Below are 19,235 nucleotides of genomic sequence, written 5' to 3'. Positions count from 1 at the left end.
CCCCTCATAACAACCAAACATGTGTTCTTACATCATTCCCAGCTCCACATTGCTGGCTGTGACCATAACAATGTCAGAATTAGGGGTGGGTGAGTCTGTCCATTTTGGTTTTTCTGTTTCTCTTTTTTCTAGTTTTAAATTCAGTTTTCTACATTTCTACATCATTCTGAAGGGTTTTTGTTTTCTTAAGAAGTCCACATGAAAATTCATCCACCATTTACTGAATTTTTCCCCCAATGTGCACATTTTCACACACAATTTTGCCTAATATACACGTTTTGCAAACGATTTCTCCTAATGTAGTGCATTTTTTGTATGCTATTCTCACAAATATATGGCTCTTTTATGCACCGTTTACTCTAATATATTCCTTTTTGGAAACCCAGCCAGATGGGCGGGGTAAAGGTAAAGGTAAAGGTACCCCTGCCCGAACGGGCCAGTCTTGGCAGACTCTGGGGTTTGTGCGCCCATCTCACATCTATTGGCCGGGGGCCAGCGCTGTCCGGAGACACTTCCGGGTCACGTGGCCAGCGTGACAAAGCTGCATCTGGCGAGCCAGCGCAGCACACGGAACGCCGTTTACCTTCCCGCTGGTAAGCGGTACCTATTTATCTACTTGCACCCGGGGGTGCTTTCGAACTGCTAGGTTGGCAGGCGCTGGGACCGAGCAGCGGGAGCGCACCCCGCCGCGGGGATTCGAACTGCCGACCTTTCGATCGGCAAGCCCTAGGCGCTGAGGCTTTAGCCCACAGCGCCACCCGCGTCCCGATGGGCGGGGTACAAATAATAAATTATTATTATTATTATTCCAGAGAACTGCATTGAAAATTCAGAGCAGTGCAAATTTGGATGTCTAGGGTAGCTTGGTTTGCTTGTTGTGTCAGGCAGTGCATATTAGGGAAGTTCACCTTCAAATGTGAGCTGAACCACATTTCCTCACCACCCCCTAGTCAGAACCTAAAGCTGGGTACAAATACTTGAAATACTCTATCTGTGGCCAGAGAAATTGGGGCATAGTGGTGGCGGTGAAAATTCATTTCACTGAATTTCTCCAGGAGTGGAGAAATGCTCCAAGGGGTTTAGGGGGCTGGGGCTCGCCATGAACAGCATAGGTGCCAACTCCCTGGAGCCCTGGGTGTCCAAGCACACACAAAATTCCCCATGAAGGGACTGGGCACCCACAAATTTCGGTGCCAGGGCCATGCACGCCGCATGGCACCAACAGCCCCAGGCACCCATGGCCATGGGGCCACGTTTGCCCTCCTGATGAACAGTAGTAGTAGCACAGCCCTTCTTTCCTTTTCTCTCTATGGCTTTTCTGCTGTGGCAGCTACAAGCGGTGGCAGCGACGGCAACTGTGTTGGCAGCGTGGCCCCTATCTTCAAAATATGGTGGAGAATGTTCAGCAGAAAAATGTGTAAAGTGGCATTATTTTTCAGATGTGTGCGCATATGTGAAAAAAGAGGAAAGTCTCAGAAATTTTCACAGAGAAATTCCATCTCAGTATTAGTCATACCAGGCTAAGGGAGCTGGGCATGTTTAGCCTGGAGAAGAGGAGGTTAAGGGGTGATATGATAGCCATGTTCAAATATATAAAAGGATGTCACATAGAGGAGGGAGAAAGGTTGTTTTCTACTGCTCCAGAGAAGCGGACACGGAGCAATGGATCCAAACTACAAGAAAGAAGATTCCACCTAAACATTAGGAAGAACTTCCTGACAGTAAGAGCTGTTCGACAGTGGAATTTGCTGCCAAGGAGTGTGGTGGAGTCTCCTACTTTGGAGGTCTTTAAGCAGAGGCTTGACAACCATATGTCAGGAGTGCTCTGATGGTGTTTCCTGCTTGGCAGGGGGTTGGACTCGATGGCCCTTGTGGTCTCTTCCAACTCTATGATTCTATGATTCTATGATTCTATGATTCTAGTTGGGGGACAGGGAGCCATCTCTTGCAACATTCAACTGTGCTTCGTGTAACATTTACCGGGAAGCTAAGCACTCATTTTAAAAATTGTATTTTTGCGACAGCTAGGGCTGATAAGGGAGCATACCATTCTGACTGAATCAACGGCTGTTAAATACTAATCAGCCTATCCCTGCTGTGATGTTGTTTGCGCTTTCTTGTTCTTAACCCCCACCAGCTGCAATCCCCACTAGTTAGGCTAATTGCTTTCTGCAACTCAGTTTGAGCTGGAAGTAGGGCTGAGTTGGAATGAGGAGGGTAATATCCACTCATACCTTCAGCACTGATGAGAAGTCCCCCACTATTGCAACAAGTTATATTTTTTTTGGGGGGGGGTGCTGCTGGAGGAGAGAATCACTGTGAAAGGGAAAAACATGGCAGCCTATTAAGAAAGCATTGCCCCAAATAGGCTTCATTTGTCCTCATGTTTCTGATTGGCTAGGATCATTGATGAGGTCAGTCCAAGAACCACTGCCTCCTCATGCTAAGCAGGAATGCTGCGCTTTTACTTCCATTATGGAATAATTCTATGAAGGAGAAAGGGATCCCCAACTAAGGGGTAAAGCGGCGCAGCAGCAGTTTGTGAAAAACCAGAGACCAAAAACAAACATGAAAAGGCCAAACATTTTCAGTGACTTAGGGTCTGTTTTGCATCAAGGGCCCCACAGATTGTGACTTTTTGACTTTTGACCTCCACATTGAAATGGGTGGAATTTTGGCACAACCCTAGGTATAAGCAGAGACAATTTTTCCAGTTTGAGGACCACATTCCAGAAATGGAGACAACTTTTCCAATTTGAGGACCACATTCCCTTCTGAGAAATCTTCCAGGAGGGGAGGCACATGTCAGTACGGCAAAAGGGGACAGAGCAAGGAGTGTGAATTTACCTATGTACAGTAGGCTGGTTTCTACACCACAGATTTCTTTCCTCCATCCAGGCAAGCAAAGGGGATTATTAGAGCTCAAGGGGACAGTCTAGTCAGACATAAACACTCAAGGAGGGTTTGAAGCATGGCCAGTGAGGGGCATGGCTGGGGGACAGTACATGCAGCCCGCAAGCCAGAGGTTCCCCACTGCTGTAATCTAAGCATCGTGATCACAATGAGCAAGAGCCAAAGACATGCTTCAAAACAAATGTCACTGTTCAGCTTCTATTTCATCCACAAACCCACCTCTGGAGCTCCTTCAAAGAAACTGTGATTTTCAGGCTATGGCCCAGAATGAAAAGGACTGCCAAAATATCTGCCCATTGGACCATCTCCCCCAGGGGGCCTCCCTTTAAGACGCGAGGGCTGAAAACATCTCCTGATTCTTCTGTCAAGAAGCCAATGTGGATCAAAATCTAATGAAGGAGGGAGGGAGAGGGAGAGGGAGAGAGCATGATATCAGTGCTGGGTGTACAAGGGAGAAGCAAATATACAGAGCACATAGCAAGGTAAACTCTCAGGGTGAATCCAACTATCACATCCCATCAACAGAAGGACATCCACTTGTGCAACAAAACTTTCCCCATCTCCCCCTGCAATCTGAGCTAGGTTTCTTCTAACACTCCAGTACAGATTTGGGGAAGAGCAGGGAGGTCCCATTGTGGAAGTGGAGTCTGTATAATAATTTATAATAATAATTTATTATTTATATCCAACCCATCTGGCTGGGTTTCCCGAGCCACTCTAGGAGGCTCCGAACCGAATGTTAAAAACACAATACAGCATTAAACATTAAAAACTTCCCTAAACAGGGCTGCCTTCAGATGTCTTTTAAAAGTAAGATAGTTGCTTATTTCCTTGACATCTGCTGGGAGGGCATTCCACAGGGCAGGCGCCATTACCAAGAAGGCCCTCTGCCTGGTTCCCTGTAACCTCACTTCTCACAGTGAGGGAACTGCCAGAAGGCCCTCAGCGCTGGACCTCAGTGTTCGGGCAGAATGATGGGGGTGGAGATGCTCCTTCAGGTATACAGAACCGAGGCCATTTAGGGCCTTAAAGGTCAGCACCAACACTTTGAATTGTGCTCGGAAATGTACTTGGAGCCAATGCAGGTCTCTCAGGACCAGTGTTATATGGTCTTTGTACTGATGGGACGCTTCAGCTGGATACAGCCCTCAGTCTTGCTGTGAGTCCACCATACGCACAAATAACGTTGGTTCACAAGCAGCAGATTAAATTTTGTACCCGTTTCTGATCTCTCTTTTTGTCTTCTAGCTTCTGCTCCAGTTTATGTGAAGCCCTCAGCCACTGCGTGGCCAAATGCCGAATCCTTTTCTTCATGAAGATCAAAGACTCTTTGCCACTGCCAATCAACTCCAGGAGGTAGGAGAGGTCTCTCTGAAAAGACGCCTAGGGAAACAACAACAGACTCTTCCTGTTAGTGCAAGGTCCAGAGTGACCCTTGCAATGGCTGTCTGAGCAAGGAGATCCTACGGTGCATGTAGGTTACATGGGCAAAGTATGTTTCCTTTCTCTTCTCCATTTGGAATTTGCTGCCAAGGAGTGTGGTGGAGTCTCCTTCTTTGGAGGTCTTTAAACAGAGACTTGACAACCATATGTCAGGAGTGCTCTTATGGCGTTTCCTGCTTGGCAGGGGGTTGGACTCGATGGCCCTTGTGGTCTATTCCAACTCTATGATTCTATGATTCTATTCTATGATTCTATGATTCCATGATTCTATGAACAGGGCTGAAGACAGAGCCGTAGCTAGGTGATCTTGTGCCCCTGGCAGAACCTTCCAGATTGTGCCCCCTACCCACGGGCAAATTAGCTCTTCTTTCCACCTCTCCTACAACTCCCTCTCCACCCATTCAATTCACCCTCTATTTAAAGCCTTTTCTTATGGGGATATAATCGATATTTTTATTTATAGATATATTTATGGACATATTTTACCTGATTTTGCACCTCCCCCTCTCGCCTGCGCCCTGGTGGGGGCCCACCTCACCCCCCCTAGTTACGGCCCTGGCTGAAGATGCCTCATGATTGGAGCGAACAAATTCAGTCACCAAGGGGCAGCCAATATGTTCAGTGCCATCTTGAAAATTAACTATGATATAAAAGGTAAAGGTACCCCTGCCCGTACGGGCCAGTCTTGACAGACTCTAGGGTTGTGCACCCATCTCACTTAAGAGGCGGGGGGCCAGCGCTGTCCGGAGACACTTCCGGGTCACGTGGCCAGCGTGACGAAGCTGCTCTGGCAAGCCAGTACCAGCGCAGCACATGGAAACGCCGTTTACCTTCCCGCTATAAAGCGGTACCTATTTATCTACTTGCACTTAAGGGTGCTTTCGAACTGCTAGGTGGGCAGGAGCTGGGACCAAAAGACGGGAGCTCACCCCGCCGCGGGGATTCAAACCGCCGACCATGCGATCAGCAAGCCCTAGGCACTGAGGTTTTACCCACAGCGCCACCCGCGTCCCCAACTATGATATAGGGACAGCTAATTTGCTGATTAAAGTAAATCAGTTTTGATGTGCAACTAAATGCTATAGTGCAGAGTGCTTCTATTCGTAGTTCCACCCATCCACCCATAACTCTTCTCTAAGATACCCCACTCAATTTCCTCTCCCCTGTGCATGTTGGGGAAGGAAGTGATGGAAGAATTTCCAGGGTGGATAGAACGGGCTTACGCACTGTTTTCATGGGGTACCATTTTGCTAGGTATACTTGTTGCTTGAAGAGTTGACCACAGGCTTGTCCCCATACCCACTCCCCACTTCCTGCCCATCAGGCAGATGGAAAAGACTCCTGGGACAAACTACTGCTGCCACTCAAGGACCACTGGCACCAACACCCTACTGGGAGCAGTATGGCAGGGAGGAAAGAGGGCAATGTTGTACCAGGTTACAGAGCAGACTGGGGGATCATTAGCCACACTCTCCTTATTTCTCCTCACCACAGACAGGAGCACCCTAGCATGAGTGCGAGACCATGCCCCCTTATAGTCTGTGACATAACCACCACTGGGCGTGATCTTTCTCTCTTGCCCTTCCCACACTCAGCCAGGGACAGTAATCTTTTCTCTCACTGCTGCCTATTCCTGTTGTCTGAGAGCATTGAAACCAACTGTTTCAGACTGTTTTGTCAAATAAGTGAGGATGTAACTTGACTGGCATGATTCAAGGCCTACAAGCTTCACCTGCGCTCTGGGTGGTGGCATGGTGGAAGATGCAGCCGCTGTCTGATTTCGCCAAGGCAGCACGGGGCAAAACCACTCGACTTCGCTGAGGTAGATGAGGAACGAGCACTCTGTGCCGTCCACACCGAAGAATGCATAGCAGGGGTCTGATGTCCACCTGGCTCTCATCCACTGAAAGGCAAAGGGAGGGGGATTGGTTAGGTGAGCCTTTACACAAAAATGTAACCAACAGTGGAGCTTCTGAATGCAACAAATGATATCAAGGGATCACCAGATTAAGGCTAGGGTTTACACTGAGAAGAGGCTAACATTTCTAGAGGCTGAGCTCGTTTCTTTGGACTTTATCAAGGGATATGATGCATGAGTATTGGCTTAACTGGAAGAAGTTGTTACAAAGGTATTTATATGGCAGACAGAGATCCTGTTAAAGGAAAGAAATCAAAAGGATGCAGTGAAAAAGACAGACTTTCAGACTAGGGAGGTATAGTCAACAAAACAGTTCCTGAACTTTTTATTTGATTTAATTTGTTTTTATTAAAAACCACAGGTGGTTTACAGCATTAAAATACAAAAGGAGAACATTAAATACATAACAAACAAAACCTCCTGTTGTGGGAGCTAATTTTGTTCAATAGAAACTGTGAAAACAATTCTGAGTAAGTAAAGAATAGGAAATTCTGGTAAGATTTGCTGGTGGCACCAATCTAAGGGACAAAATCATTGCCGAAAAGGATAAAGATCTGAAGTACGTATATTTATTGATATATTTGTAGAGCATACTTTCATAAAAAAAATACAGCAAGGCAGTATACATGTATGTGTAGGCTAATACACAATGGTATACCACACATTTTCTCCCCCTTCTTATACTGTATATAAGTAAAATGATATGCAAAGCAGCCCTAAGAAAATGATTTAATAAACTTACTATATTATTATTATTATTATTATTATTATTATTATTATTATTATTATTTATATACTGCTCTGTACCTGGAGGTCTCAGGGAGGTTCACCTCTTTAAATAGAATAGAATTTTTATTACCCAGAGAACTCATCTAAAGCTTTTATCTAAAAATGGATAGGAGATCCTGCCAAGGAGCTTACATTTTATCCATTAGCTTAGATCTCACAAAGCTTATTTTGCTTATCACTGAGGTCTGTTATCACTGATCAGCACAGGTTGTGGAGGAAATAAATAATATCACAGCACTTCAGATGAAATTTACCAGAACAAAAGCAAGCTGGCTGATAAGTGTAGAAAATGCCTGATCCTTATCTGCAGTGGTTTCACCCCACAGAGCAAAGCTAACACATGTATTCTTTCCCCCAGAAAAGCAGAGCTAGCCTCCCTCCTGATATTGTGGAAATGACTCCACTGATGGAGGTTGTGGTCAAAAACTTATGGAGGCCACCGGGTTCAGAAAGGCTGATATCTGTGCTAAAGAGAAATAAATTTAGTGAGGTTCTCTCGCAAGGTGATTTTGCATGCAAGGCAATAGCCCAGGCTTCCAGTTCTCCATGTAGATCTATCATCCTCCGTAATTGCTGGTGCCAGCCTCTTCCAAACTTAACTACACAAACGAAGCCACTCAGGAGACAGCCCTCCACTCCCGATATGTAAAACACACCAATCATCCAGACAGGAGATCGAATTACTGCCTGCAGCAATTAAATTACACTTAAAATTTAACCCCGCCATGGAAGAGGATGGGAGAAAATGACCGCTATGTAGCTGGGACAATCTGAGTAATGCAACGGTTGTGTCTTGTTAATCTGGCAGTTAATTTGTTTTATCAAGTAGCTGGTTGAAGGGCATGCAGGCTGAAATAACAGCTGAAGGGGTGCAGTGGGGGGAATGACTTCATGTTAATCTTACTGTTAAGCTAAACGGGTCGGTGCAGATACAGAGCTGCACACAATTGCACCGGCCAATCAAATGCCCGAGATGTGTTCAAGTCAAGACAATGTGCTGCTCTAAGCAGAATGTGGTACTCAAAACCAGCATCAGGTTACAACACTTTGCTTGTTCCCCAGGGCAGAGATAACGCTTGAGATTAAAAACAAGCAAGACAATAAATCCATTGGTGCTTCCTTTGCATTTTGTTGCATATGAATAATTAACAGAGATATAAATGCTACATTAGTCCATGAATCACGCAAGGCAGGGAAACCTAGTTGCTCAGACTTCACACAAAGAAGGTGTGCATCCTCACTCTCTCAGTGAATATTTCATAGAATTGTAGAGTTGGAAGGGACCCCAAGGGTCATCTAGTCCAACCCCCTGCAATGCAGGAATCTCAGCTAAAGCATCCATAACAGACGGCCATCCAACCTCCGCTTAAAAGCCTCCAAAGAAGGAGAGTCCACAATACCTCTCATGTCTCTAGACTAGAGTCAAGCTCAACAAGGTCTTCTTTCCCTGAATTTAGGGCTTTCCAAAAATGTTTGATCTGAAAAGAGACACATCCTGGCCACCTCATGTAAGAAAAGCACAATCTACTCATCCACCTCAACAAATCTGGTCCCTTGAAACTAATGAAGTTCTACCCACCCCACCTTTTTTGGGGGGGGTATCTTCATTTTGCCCTCACCCTCCTCCTTCAAATGATCAACATTAAATCTCTGAGAAGGTTCAGCACCGCACTAATTGACACATTAGGGCTATGGTTGCAGCTGTAGTGCATATATTACCCCATAGGGAGGCCTTCCTCAAGCTGGTGCCCTCCAGCTGCTGCTGGACTCCAACTCCCATCAGCCCAGCCACTATGGCCAATAGTCAGGGATGATGGGAGTTGAATCTCACCATCTCAACTGGGAAGAGCACTGTTGCAGTCAGATCCTACTTGTGGGCTTCCCAGTACCCAATCAGATCCCTGTATGAGAAGAGGATTCTAGATTAGATGGGCCTTGATCTTCCTCTGTTCTTATCTGGTGGTGGGGCAATATATAAAATCTAGGGGAATAAAAAGGTAATGGACAAGGACCTCTGACAGTTAAATCCAGTCACGAACGACTCTGGGGTTGCGAAGCTCATCTAGCTTTACTGGCTGAGGGAGCCGACGTTTGTCCACAGACAGTTTTTCCGGGGCATGTGGCCAGCATGACTAAGCCGCTTCCGGCAAAACCAGAACAGCACACGGAAACGCCGTTCACCTTCCCGCCAGAGTGGTACCTATTTATCTACTTGCACTTTAACATGCTTTCGAACTGCTAGGTTGGCAGGACCAGGGACTGAGCAACGGGAGCTCACCCCGTCATGGGGATTCGAACCGCTGACTTTCCGATCGGCAAGCCCTAGGCTCAGTGGTTTAGACCACAGCGCAACTCACGCCCCTTAAAGTTCAGAGTTGACCTCCAGGGCCATAGCCAGCCCTCCACACTAAGTGGGGCTGCCACATTTCCAGGATGGCTTCAAAAAAATGAAGTTATTTCAATGGCTTCTTAGTGTCCAAAAAGGAAACATTAAATAATAACAGTTATTTATAAGTTTGCAAGCTTCTGCCTGCTTATAATGAGTGCAGTCTCTTGTTACAATAAACAGTAACTCCCTTAAGTTGTCCCTTACCCTCTTTGAGCACTATATTCACAGCCATAGTAGCTAAAGGGGGACTTCAGGACTGATTAAGCATAGTAAGGGAGGCATGGATCTTGAAAAGTCCACCCTGAGCCAGCGGGGTGCTTGAGTGGGAAGCAGAGCTGGACAGGTCAGGTGGGTGTTGTCAGTTTGGAGCAGAATCACTTGAGGGCAGGCCGCACCAGCTGCTACTGATTTGTTCTCAACAAGAAATCTCCCTCTTCTAAGGAATAAGATACCATTTTGTTGTATCACTAAACCAAGAAGTCAGTGTTTGTGTGCTTGAATTTTGTTGAGGTGGAACAAATCCTTATTCTTGGTGGGTCAGGACACCCACTGGTCCAACTCTGGCTCATGGAAAACTTGACTTAACTATTGCTGTTCATTTTCCCAGGTGATCTCTGAAACACTAAAAGTAAAGGGAAAGGGACCCCTGACCATTAGGTCCAGTCGTGGCCGACTCTGGGTTGCGGCGCTCATCTCGCTTTATTGGCCGAGGGAGCCGGCATACAGCTTCCAGGTCATGTGGCCAGCATGACTAAGCCGCTTCTGGCGAACCAGAGCAGCGCATGGAAACGCCGTTTACCTTCCCGCTGGATAAACCTTACCTACCGTATTTTTCGCTCTATAACACGCAGTTTTTTCCTCCTGGAAAGTAAGGGGAAATGTCTGTGCGTGTTATGGAGCGAATGCCTACGGATGGCAGGGGAATCCGCTGCAGTTGTGAGCAGTCCGTGGCTCTCTTTGAAACTGCAAAGCGGGTGTAAGCGGCTCCTGTCAGCGAGCCGAGCCGGGGAGGAGGGAAAAAAGCAGAGTGGCGCTGGCTGCTTTAAAACAACCCGTGCTCTCTGTCCCTCTCTCCCCACTGAGCTGCTAAGTAGCAGAAAAACGTTTCAGCCAGCCTAGCCGAGGAGGGAAAAAAGCAGAGCGGGGTTGGCTGCTTTAAAACAACCCCGTGCTCTCTGTCCCTGCCTGCAGTTTTTTGCTGTCCGATTTTGGATCAGCCACTGTAGGGGCTGTGTGTGTGTGTGCTTGAGCTATCGTTCTCCTCCTCCTGCTTCCTGTTCTCTCTCACAGCGCCCCAGCGCTCTCCTGCGACTTTAGGATTAATACTGTGTGTGTGTGTGTGTGTGTGTGTGTGTGTGATCATTCTCCTTCTCTTGCTTCCCACTCCAGCCCCTACGTTCTCCTGCGACTATAGGATTGATACTCCGTGTGTCTGTGTGTGTGAGAGGGATTGTTCTCCTCCTCCTGCTTCCTGTTCACTCCCCCAGGGCCCCTGCGACTTTAGGGCGACTTTAGCATGGATCCACATGGATCCTCAGGATTTTTGCATTGGGCTACCCCAAACTCACCGTCAGATCACATGTCTGTGGCCACAGCATGAACCACAAAAATCATACATCCACTGTTTTGTTTAGAATATTTTTTTCTTGTTTTCCTCCTTTAAAAACTACATGCGTGTTATGGTCTGGTGCGTGTTATAGAGCGAAAAATACGGTATTTATCTACTTGCACTTTGACATGCTTTTGAATTGCTAGGTTGGCAGGAGCAGGGACCTAGCAACAAGAGCGCACCCCGTTGCGGGGATTCGTACCGCTGACCTTCTGATCAGCAAGTCCTAGCCTCTGTGGTTTAACCCTCAGTGCCACCCACGTCCCTCTGAAACACTACCCATGCCTTTTATATCCCACTTATATTCCTTTCTAATTTGGGGAAAAAAGAAAAATGCATTGAAAAGATGTTTTCTCACATCGTAATAATTTGGTTTACTGCTGCAGTGCTTGCTGGAACAGTGTGTGAACAAAAAAGATTCCATCTTCTTTTAACTGTCATCCAAAGAGACACATTGCTTTCATTTCTATCTTTTTTCTGTTCAGAGCACAAATCTGAATCTAGTTTACTCACCTCCACTTTCCCAGAGCAGTCGGGGTACTTGGGATCCCTGGGCACCTCACACTGGTCCCGTCTGCCTTCTATCGCTGTTGAGTACAAACACACACAGGAGTGGTTAGTTTGGAGCTCAGATTCTGGTACCAAAGGGAGCTTGCTAAGAATGCCAGCTATCTTTTCTGTTTTGAAGGAATAGTGTGGTGCTCACATTATTCAATCTGGGCTCCAGCTCCATGAACCTGGGTCCTGTCTCTCCTCCCTCTGTCCCACAAAACGCCCCATCTTAGATCCTATCCCAGGCACCAGAATCCAAGGACTGCAATCCCAACCTTCCCTAAACAACATTATGTGCGAACAGCCTCCTATTCTAGCAAATCAGGAATTCACCTTTAGACTGACTGCTTAAATGCTGGTGCATGCAGAAAGTCAAGACTATTTCTCAAGGCATTTTTTTCTACAGTATTTATCATTAGCTTTGATGCTGGGGTTAACGTTGTGCATGGTTAGCAATTAGACACCTTTTTATTAAACTGCTAATTTATATGCCACTTCCTATTTCAACAGAAGTCTCTAAGCACTTTACAAAAACAATCAATATAGGAAAGACAATACGAATTCCTCAGTCAAAACCAAGCAATGATTACTAATACTAATAATTCCACATTTTAAGTAACACAGTTAAATAAATATCACTAAACAATGTACATAACTAAAATGACCAAGAACCACAAAAGAAAATGACACATTAAGCATCAAAATATATCATGGTCCATCAAAATGCCACAGAATTGCAATATATCATCACAAAAACCTCATATTGTTGGCATCTGCCTGTCTCAAGCCAAACTGCTGGAGAATCACAGGGCATGTTATGGCTGCAGAGACTGGTAACTTATAACTGCTGACTCCTGCGTTGTTTTTGCTGCATTAGCAGCACTCAAGTAACCTCTCCGGAGTGCAAGCCTGGACAGTGTGCATGAAGGTCCTGAGCCACTCACACAACCAGACCTCCTGCCTCAGCCTCACTGATGTGCTGCAAAGGAAAGCAGAGCAATACATTGGGCACCAGCTTGGCTGCAGGAGTTGCTGGAAGGAGGCATACAAGGCACCACCCAACCATTTTAGGGACTCCACTCCGGATTTGCGTAGGGTTTACTCCTTAGCCTTTTCTTCTCCCAAACATGTCCCACAAGACAGTAGGTACAGATTTTTCCTCAAGGTTTACTCCCAAAGCCATTCTCATAAACGATTATAGCCGCAAGGCAGCAGGTGTTTAGGTTCAGAGTTTTCCGTTTCCTAGAAGGGCTATGTTCCCAGATTGATGAGCCTCATCTAGCCCTCTCATATATATATATATATATTGCAGCAGCAGCAGCAGCAGCAGCAGCAACAACAACAACAACAACAACAACAACAACAACAACAACAACAACTCAGCAGTTGGGAAGGGAAGTTCGGGGATATTTTTTAAAAATAGTTTTATAAGTTGTGTGTCTGTTTCTCAATTTGATCCTTTTACATGGTTTGTATGTTTTGTGGTATTTTATGCATTGTTATTTGCTGTTATTTTTATTGATTGTAGATTGGTAATTCTTTACCCATTGGATGTCAAGGTGATGGACAACTACCTGACATTCAGAAGACATCTTAAGGCGGCCCTATTCAGGGAAGCTTTTAATGTATGATATTTTAGTGTTTTTGGGTTTCCGTGGAAGCCGCCCAGAGTGGCTGGGGAAACCCAGCCAGATGGGCGGGGTACAAATAAATTATTATTATTATTATTATTATTATTATTATTATTATTATTATTTATTGTGGTTGATAAGTGTGAACTGTTTAATTATTATTTGTTGATGTTTAATTTTACTGTTTACTATTAGATACTGATGTATTGTTGAATGTTGCTTTGTTTGATATAAGTTGTCTATTTTAGTTATTGCGGCTTTTATATTGGATCAGATTGTTACTATTAATGTTTGGTGTTTTATTATGTTTTTATATGTTGTTCATAACCTAACCAAGGAATGATGACATTGGAAGGGGGCAGTTGGGAAAAACCAAAACATATATATGCTACACTTCAATTTCCTATGATAATGAAAGCAAAATGGAAGTAAAAAATAAGTGTTTCTTGGCGTGGCTCTATTGTATCTCTATTGTATGGTCTTACATTTCTTCTCAGATTACAGCGCATGCTAATGGTTGGCCGGCATTTTGCCTCCAGTCAATGCCCCCCCCCCAATTGTGCCTAATGAGGCATGTGCGTGACTCTAAAGGAGCACATGAAAGCCCTTCAAAATATAGACATTTTCAAATTGCGGCAGAAAATTGTGCAGGCAATCAGTCAAGTGCAGAGCCATCTAATGAGACAAACAATAGCAACACCTACAGGCACAAAGGCCTTTCAGAGAAACTCAGAAGTAAAGCATGGAGTTCTGTCTTTGAAATAAACACCCAAACACCATGCCCAACAGTTCGAGTAAAAACTTGCTTACTCGTGTTTTAACCCCCAGGAACCAGAAGGCCATTATTCATCTTCAGGCTGTATATCCACAACATCCCTGTGGGACAGGGGTATCCATTCCCCAGTGAACAACGTTCTAGAGACCATTGTATCGGTGGTGTACAAACCAGTGAATGGACCAAGTGAAGAGGCAGCAACAACAAAGGAAGGAACAGCAGAACCAAGAGGCTCCAGGGGTTGGCAGAGGGACCCTGAGTTAGGGTTGGGCTTTAACAGTTGTGCAACGATGTTGACCCCTGGTGCCAGATGACCTGTAGTTTTAAAAAAAAGGAGCTGCTACTGCCTAGGCACTTAATCTGTAGCACTGGCCAAGCCCAGTTTGGGATAATAATCCATTATTCATACATGGGGAAAGCTAAAAGGAGCTGGCCAGTGAGGGTGCTATAAACTATTTATAACATGCTCCATTTGTTTTCAAGAACAAATTGCAGAAGCCTAGGCAATTATTCATGCCCTTAAAGTTAAACAAAGTCCTTTGGTACCCCAATTCTTCATTAGGAACCATAGCTGCAGATTAAAGACAAACATTAAACATTGATATTAGAGCAGGAACAGGCAATATTTTATTGACTCCCTTGGACCTCTTTGGGTGTCAGGGAGAGAGGTGGCAGAAAAAGCCATTTGGCACATTGAGCCACAGCTGGACAAAGAAAGATGAGCAAGAGAGTCAATATTTAATACTTTAGGGTCACAGCAGGAGAGCACAGTGAGACAACCGGTCATAAAATGCTCTTGTATCTGCCACATTAATCATCATAATGAAATCCATTTGCAATTTCAAAAGATTTAGTCTTTGATCCAGGAAGGCAAAAGCTTCATTTTCAACATGGGTGTTGTCCACACTTCAGCTTCCTATTGCATCATCCTACAGAATGTTCAGCAGCAAATATTACACAGTGTCAGGAGGAGGTAAAACATTTTTATTTTATCTACAGGGCTGACCCACCGATAAGGCAAGGTAAGGCAACTGCCTTGGGAGGCAGAATCCACAGGGGCAGCAGATCTGGCCTCCAAAAAATGCATTGCCTGCTGCCATCGCCACTGCAATGGCAGCCACAGCTGCAGCACACTCCTTGGAGGCTGGATTTGCCGCCTCCTTGGCAGCCAAAACACATTTACAGCAGCCTTTTGGTGAAGAGAAGGTTTTGCTGGTCGCCTCCCACCTTTGTTCCCAGTGTAGATCTTTAGTTCCCCTTTATTCCCAATGTAGATCTACACTCACCCCTTCTTCCCTGGCCGGAAACAGGGAATTTTGTGGTTCACCTCAGGGGCCAAACTGTTTTGGGCCAGATCTGTTTATATAGCACCCTTAATGTGCACGGCACTTTACAACTAAAAGACAGGTCCCTGCCCTGAGGAGCCTACATAGGGCAGGCAGTCGAGCTGAGGGTGGAGGACCTGTGGGCCTCTGAATGTTGTTGAACTTCAGCTGCCATCTTCCTTGACCACTGGTGACTATTGCTGGCTTGGGATAAAGGGAGTTGGAGTCCAACAAGAACTGGAGGGCTACAGGTCACCCATCCCTGCAATAGGGGGATAGAAGGAAGATGGAGACAATGGCAAATGAGAAATTATCCTTTCATGAATTTAGGCCTTGTTTAAACATGGTAAAACAGAATGCGCCTCCCCCCCAAAAAAAAAAAAATGGACAAGAGAAAATCTCTAAGAATTATGCTGTGGGAAGGAAATGCTGTGACGACTCAAGAAGACGCAGACAAGGATTTGAGTTGTACAGCACTGCATTGCAAGTGGGTCAATTGAAATAGGTGAGAGATTTTATCCAACACTATTTATTCATAAGGCAGGTGAATAAGCAAGAGGGGTATTTAATACTTTTCAGTTTGATGACAATGCAAATAATAAATGGCCATGTCTGGATTTGAAATATTGAATCTGAAGCACACTCAGAAGAAATATTAAGCATGAAAGCTGCAGATTCTTTATTAGAACTCAGAATGAAAGAGAAAGCATGGATAGTGGATGAAATAGCGATTGCTTTCAAGCTGTTGGCACAAACTTGTGCATTTGGGGAGCTGAGTGAATCACTAAAAACTGCGTAGTGTGTGGCATGAGATCAGGCAGGCAGAGATCCAGGTTTGCATGAGAGATTGGTTTAGTCCTTGAGCATGCCTTTGATATGACACACAGAGCAGCAGAAGTGGCTACAAAGCAACTGAGAGGACTAGCGGGGGGCACAGCTTAAAGCAAGCGGCCGCCCTACAGTCCAAAGATATCGGTAAGAAGGTGAGGCAGCCAGCCTCAGAGCAAAAGTTGCCCCCACTTACAAAAATCTTTCAAAAGAAAGAGTCCTGGGGGTAACAGTGTGAGCTACAAGTGCATCATCAGACAGTATTTGTAAAACATTCAAAGCACTGCAAGTTGAACCGTTTAATCATTAAAAACACCAGAGTTTCTTTTTAACACCCCACCCCAAAATATTTCTTGCATTCAGTAAATGCAATCAGAATTGCTAGTATATCTATATGAGAAGAAAGTGACTCAGCTGGAATTCCAGGCAGTGTATTACTGAGTCTAAGGCCATGAATACATTTTTTTAAAGGTACGGAAGGTTTCATTTGTAGGCTGAATGGAAATCAACCAAGTGACTGTCCAAGAAGTTGAACAGGAATGGGGAACCTGGTGCTTCCGGCCAGATGCTCCTGCCAACCTAGCAGTTCGAAAGCACACCAGTGCAAGTAGATAAATAGGTAGTACTCCAGCAGGAAGGTAAACGGCATTTCCGTGTGCTGCTCTGGTTCACCAGAAGCGGCTTAGTCATGCTGGCCACATGACCCGGAAGCTATACGCCGGCTCCCTCGGCCAATAAAGCGAGATGAGCACCGCAACCCCAGAGTCGGCCACGACTGGACCTAATGGTCAGGGGCCATTGGACAAAACTAAGGGGAGAGGAAATGGCAACGCTCCTAAAGGACCAAGAAAGGAAGAGACATTTTCAATGATGTCTCTGAGGCGGCAGTCAGGGTGGCCATGCTATGGGGCTTCACAGAGACCACTTAAAGAACTTTGAATTTTAGTAGTGTAAATGTTTAAAAAGTGAGCACCCATTTTTAACTTGCCTCCAGTGCTAGTTCCATGTGTGTGTGCATGTGCAAATGAAGCTCTGGTGTAAGGCCCAGCTTGCGACTATTGCTAGTCCTCTGGCTTGACAACCCATAGGCTAATAACGGAGCTCTGTAGCCATTCTACGACAATTGCCCACTTCCGTGTCAGCTTCCAACTTATTTAATTTTTTTTAAGCCAGCCATGGCAAACAAGAATGGCAGACTCCATGGGAATCTTTGCCCCTAGGTAAAATCATAGCATCATTAAATTCAGCTTCAAAACCCATCCTGCAGCAGGAGAAAGGGGAGAGTTGTGAGCAATGGGGAAGATGGGAAACAAACACAAAAAGGTGGATAAATCAAGCTTTCAAAGGAGAGGTTTATGGGTCGTTGTGGGATTCAAGGCAAGCATTTTTAATGGTGTCTGTTGGGGATTATTTTCTTTGGTGGATTAGTAGGAAACAAACACATCATTGTTGCATGATTAAAGTGATTTCCTCAGTAATCCCCTTCTTAGCACATTAACCCACTGGAAAAGGGGGTGGGTGTTAGTTGTGTCACACGCCAAGAAGGGGTGTTGAAGTGGGAAGTGCAGACAAGCGCCCCCACAATGGATGTGCGCTGCCATAGGAACACATTTTTTCCCTGCAGTGTGCTGCTACTGCTGCTGACTTAGGTACCAGCGTTGCAGCTCTCTGACTGTTAGCTTTTCTGCTAATGATGTATGGTGTGCTCAGCTCACCAAGTGCTTTGCAGACATTAACTCTTCCTTTCCCGAAGAGTCACGAGAGGCCAGCATTAAAGAGTTCTTCTCTCTCCCCACACCCTCCCCAACTCCTTCCCTAAGCTGCCGAAGAGAACTGAATGTGCAAATCCCAATGAATCAGTTTCACCTGTTTTTAACAATGTGGTAGGAAGAAAGATGAGGAGAGGTACAGCTCACTTCTTGTAGTGCAGGAGAGGGGCAGCAGTGGAACGATGCCATCGGTTGTTTATCTTATGATGTATGAGGGGAAATAAATGGCCGGGAGCACTTTTAGAGAAAGCTGCTAGAGAGAATGCAACCAAGACAGGGGCATGGGCAGAAACCTAACCCTCCCAGCCCTGCATGTGACAAACACGGTACCTGAGGGTGCTTGCTTTCTGCAGCAGGAATGGTCAGGTGCAGTTTGCTTGTGCATTTGGAAAACACAACAAATACCAGGTCTCAAACAACTACCTACAAATGTAATGAAGATACCAAGTCTCAAAACATTGCCTACAAATGTGTGCGCGTGAAGCCCAATGACCCATTTTAGGCTGGTCATTTCGGCATTGCCAGAAAAGAGGAAACACACCACCAAGAAAGGTAGACAAAAGGGATAGAGGTTTGCGTTACATTTGCATATGCTGATTTTATATGTCTTCATGAAAATTTAGAAATAATTGCTATAATTTAAAGGGAAACACCATACATCTCGTCATAATGGGGGAGACTGTGACCAGGTGACCTATGTGCTACCAAAAGTATTAACTGTTGATGGGCAATTTCGAGGCCCCTGTTCTCCCTTCTTTAAACTGGGCAGGACTTCTGCTGGAGCTTGCTTTCCCCTCCTTCCTCCCATTCCTTTTTCCTCATGTTCCATGTCTTCTTAGAATGTGAGCCTGTGGGAAGGGACTTTCTACTGCTTTTTTCTTGGTTAAATGCTGAGGCACAAACACCACATAGGCGCTGACTCTTAGGGGCCAAGGCAGTTTCCCCAATGTAATTTTTGAGGGAGCCGGGCACCCTCAATTTTCAGAGGGTGTTCGGCTCCACCCCCTGGCTCCTCACAATGTCGTGTATGTGATGTCTGGGCGTCGCAATAAGCTGGAAAAGCTGGCATCTCTGAAACACCACAAACAAATAACTATAAAGCCTCACTTTGACAGCCTTTCAAGCAGAGGACTGGGCCATGTAAATTTTGACACAAGATCAGCTAACCTGTTTAGATGAGGTGAGGGGTAATGGAGAGGGGCAGGGGATATATAACCCTTTTCTGTCCATGTTATGCTCCCTAGCTTCCTGTTAGGATCAGAGCAGAACCAGACAATGCCTCTTCCTCTGTGAA

The 19,235-nt window shown here is 45.4% G+C and overlaps 1 protein-coding gene across 1 annotated transcript in view; it reads right to left on the bottom strand.

Annotated features, from left to right (window-relative positions):
- Positions 1-19,235, bottom strand: part of MGAT5B (alpha-1,6-mannosylglycoprotein 6-beta-N-acetylglucosaminyltransferase B) — a 184,709-nt gene that overhangs the window by 58,422 nt on the left and 107,052 nt on the right. Inside the window, exons 5-8 of the mRNA XM_082203627.1 lie at positions 11,575-11,648; positions 6,089-6,259; positions 4,132-4,296; positions 3,133-3,302 (exon numbers count right to left, since the gene is read on the bottom strand). Coding sequence (XP_082059753.1) covers positions 3,133-3,302; positions 4,132-4,296; positions 6,089-6,259; positions 11,575-11,648 — 580 coding nt within the window. The remainder of the gene's footprint in view (positions 1-3,132; positions 3,303-4,131; positions 4,297-6,088; positions 6,260-11,574; positions 11,649-19,235) is intronic.

The sequence above is a fragment of the Podarcis vaucheri genome, assembly GCF_965113315.1.
Source record: "Podarcis vaucheri genome assembly, chromosome: 2".
NCBI lineage: Eukaryota > Metazoa > Chordata > Lepidosauria > Squamata > Lacertidae > Podarcis > Podarcis vaucheri.
The sequence above is the reverse complement of the archived record's forward strand: the minus strand, read 5'-3'. Positions and strand labels throughout refer to the sequence as shown.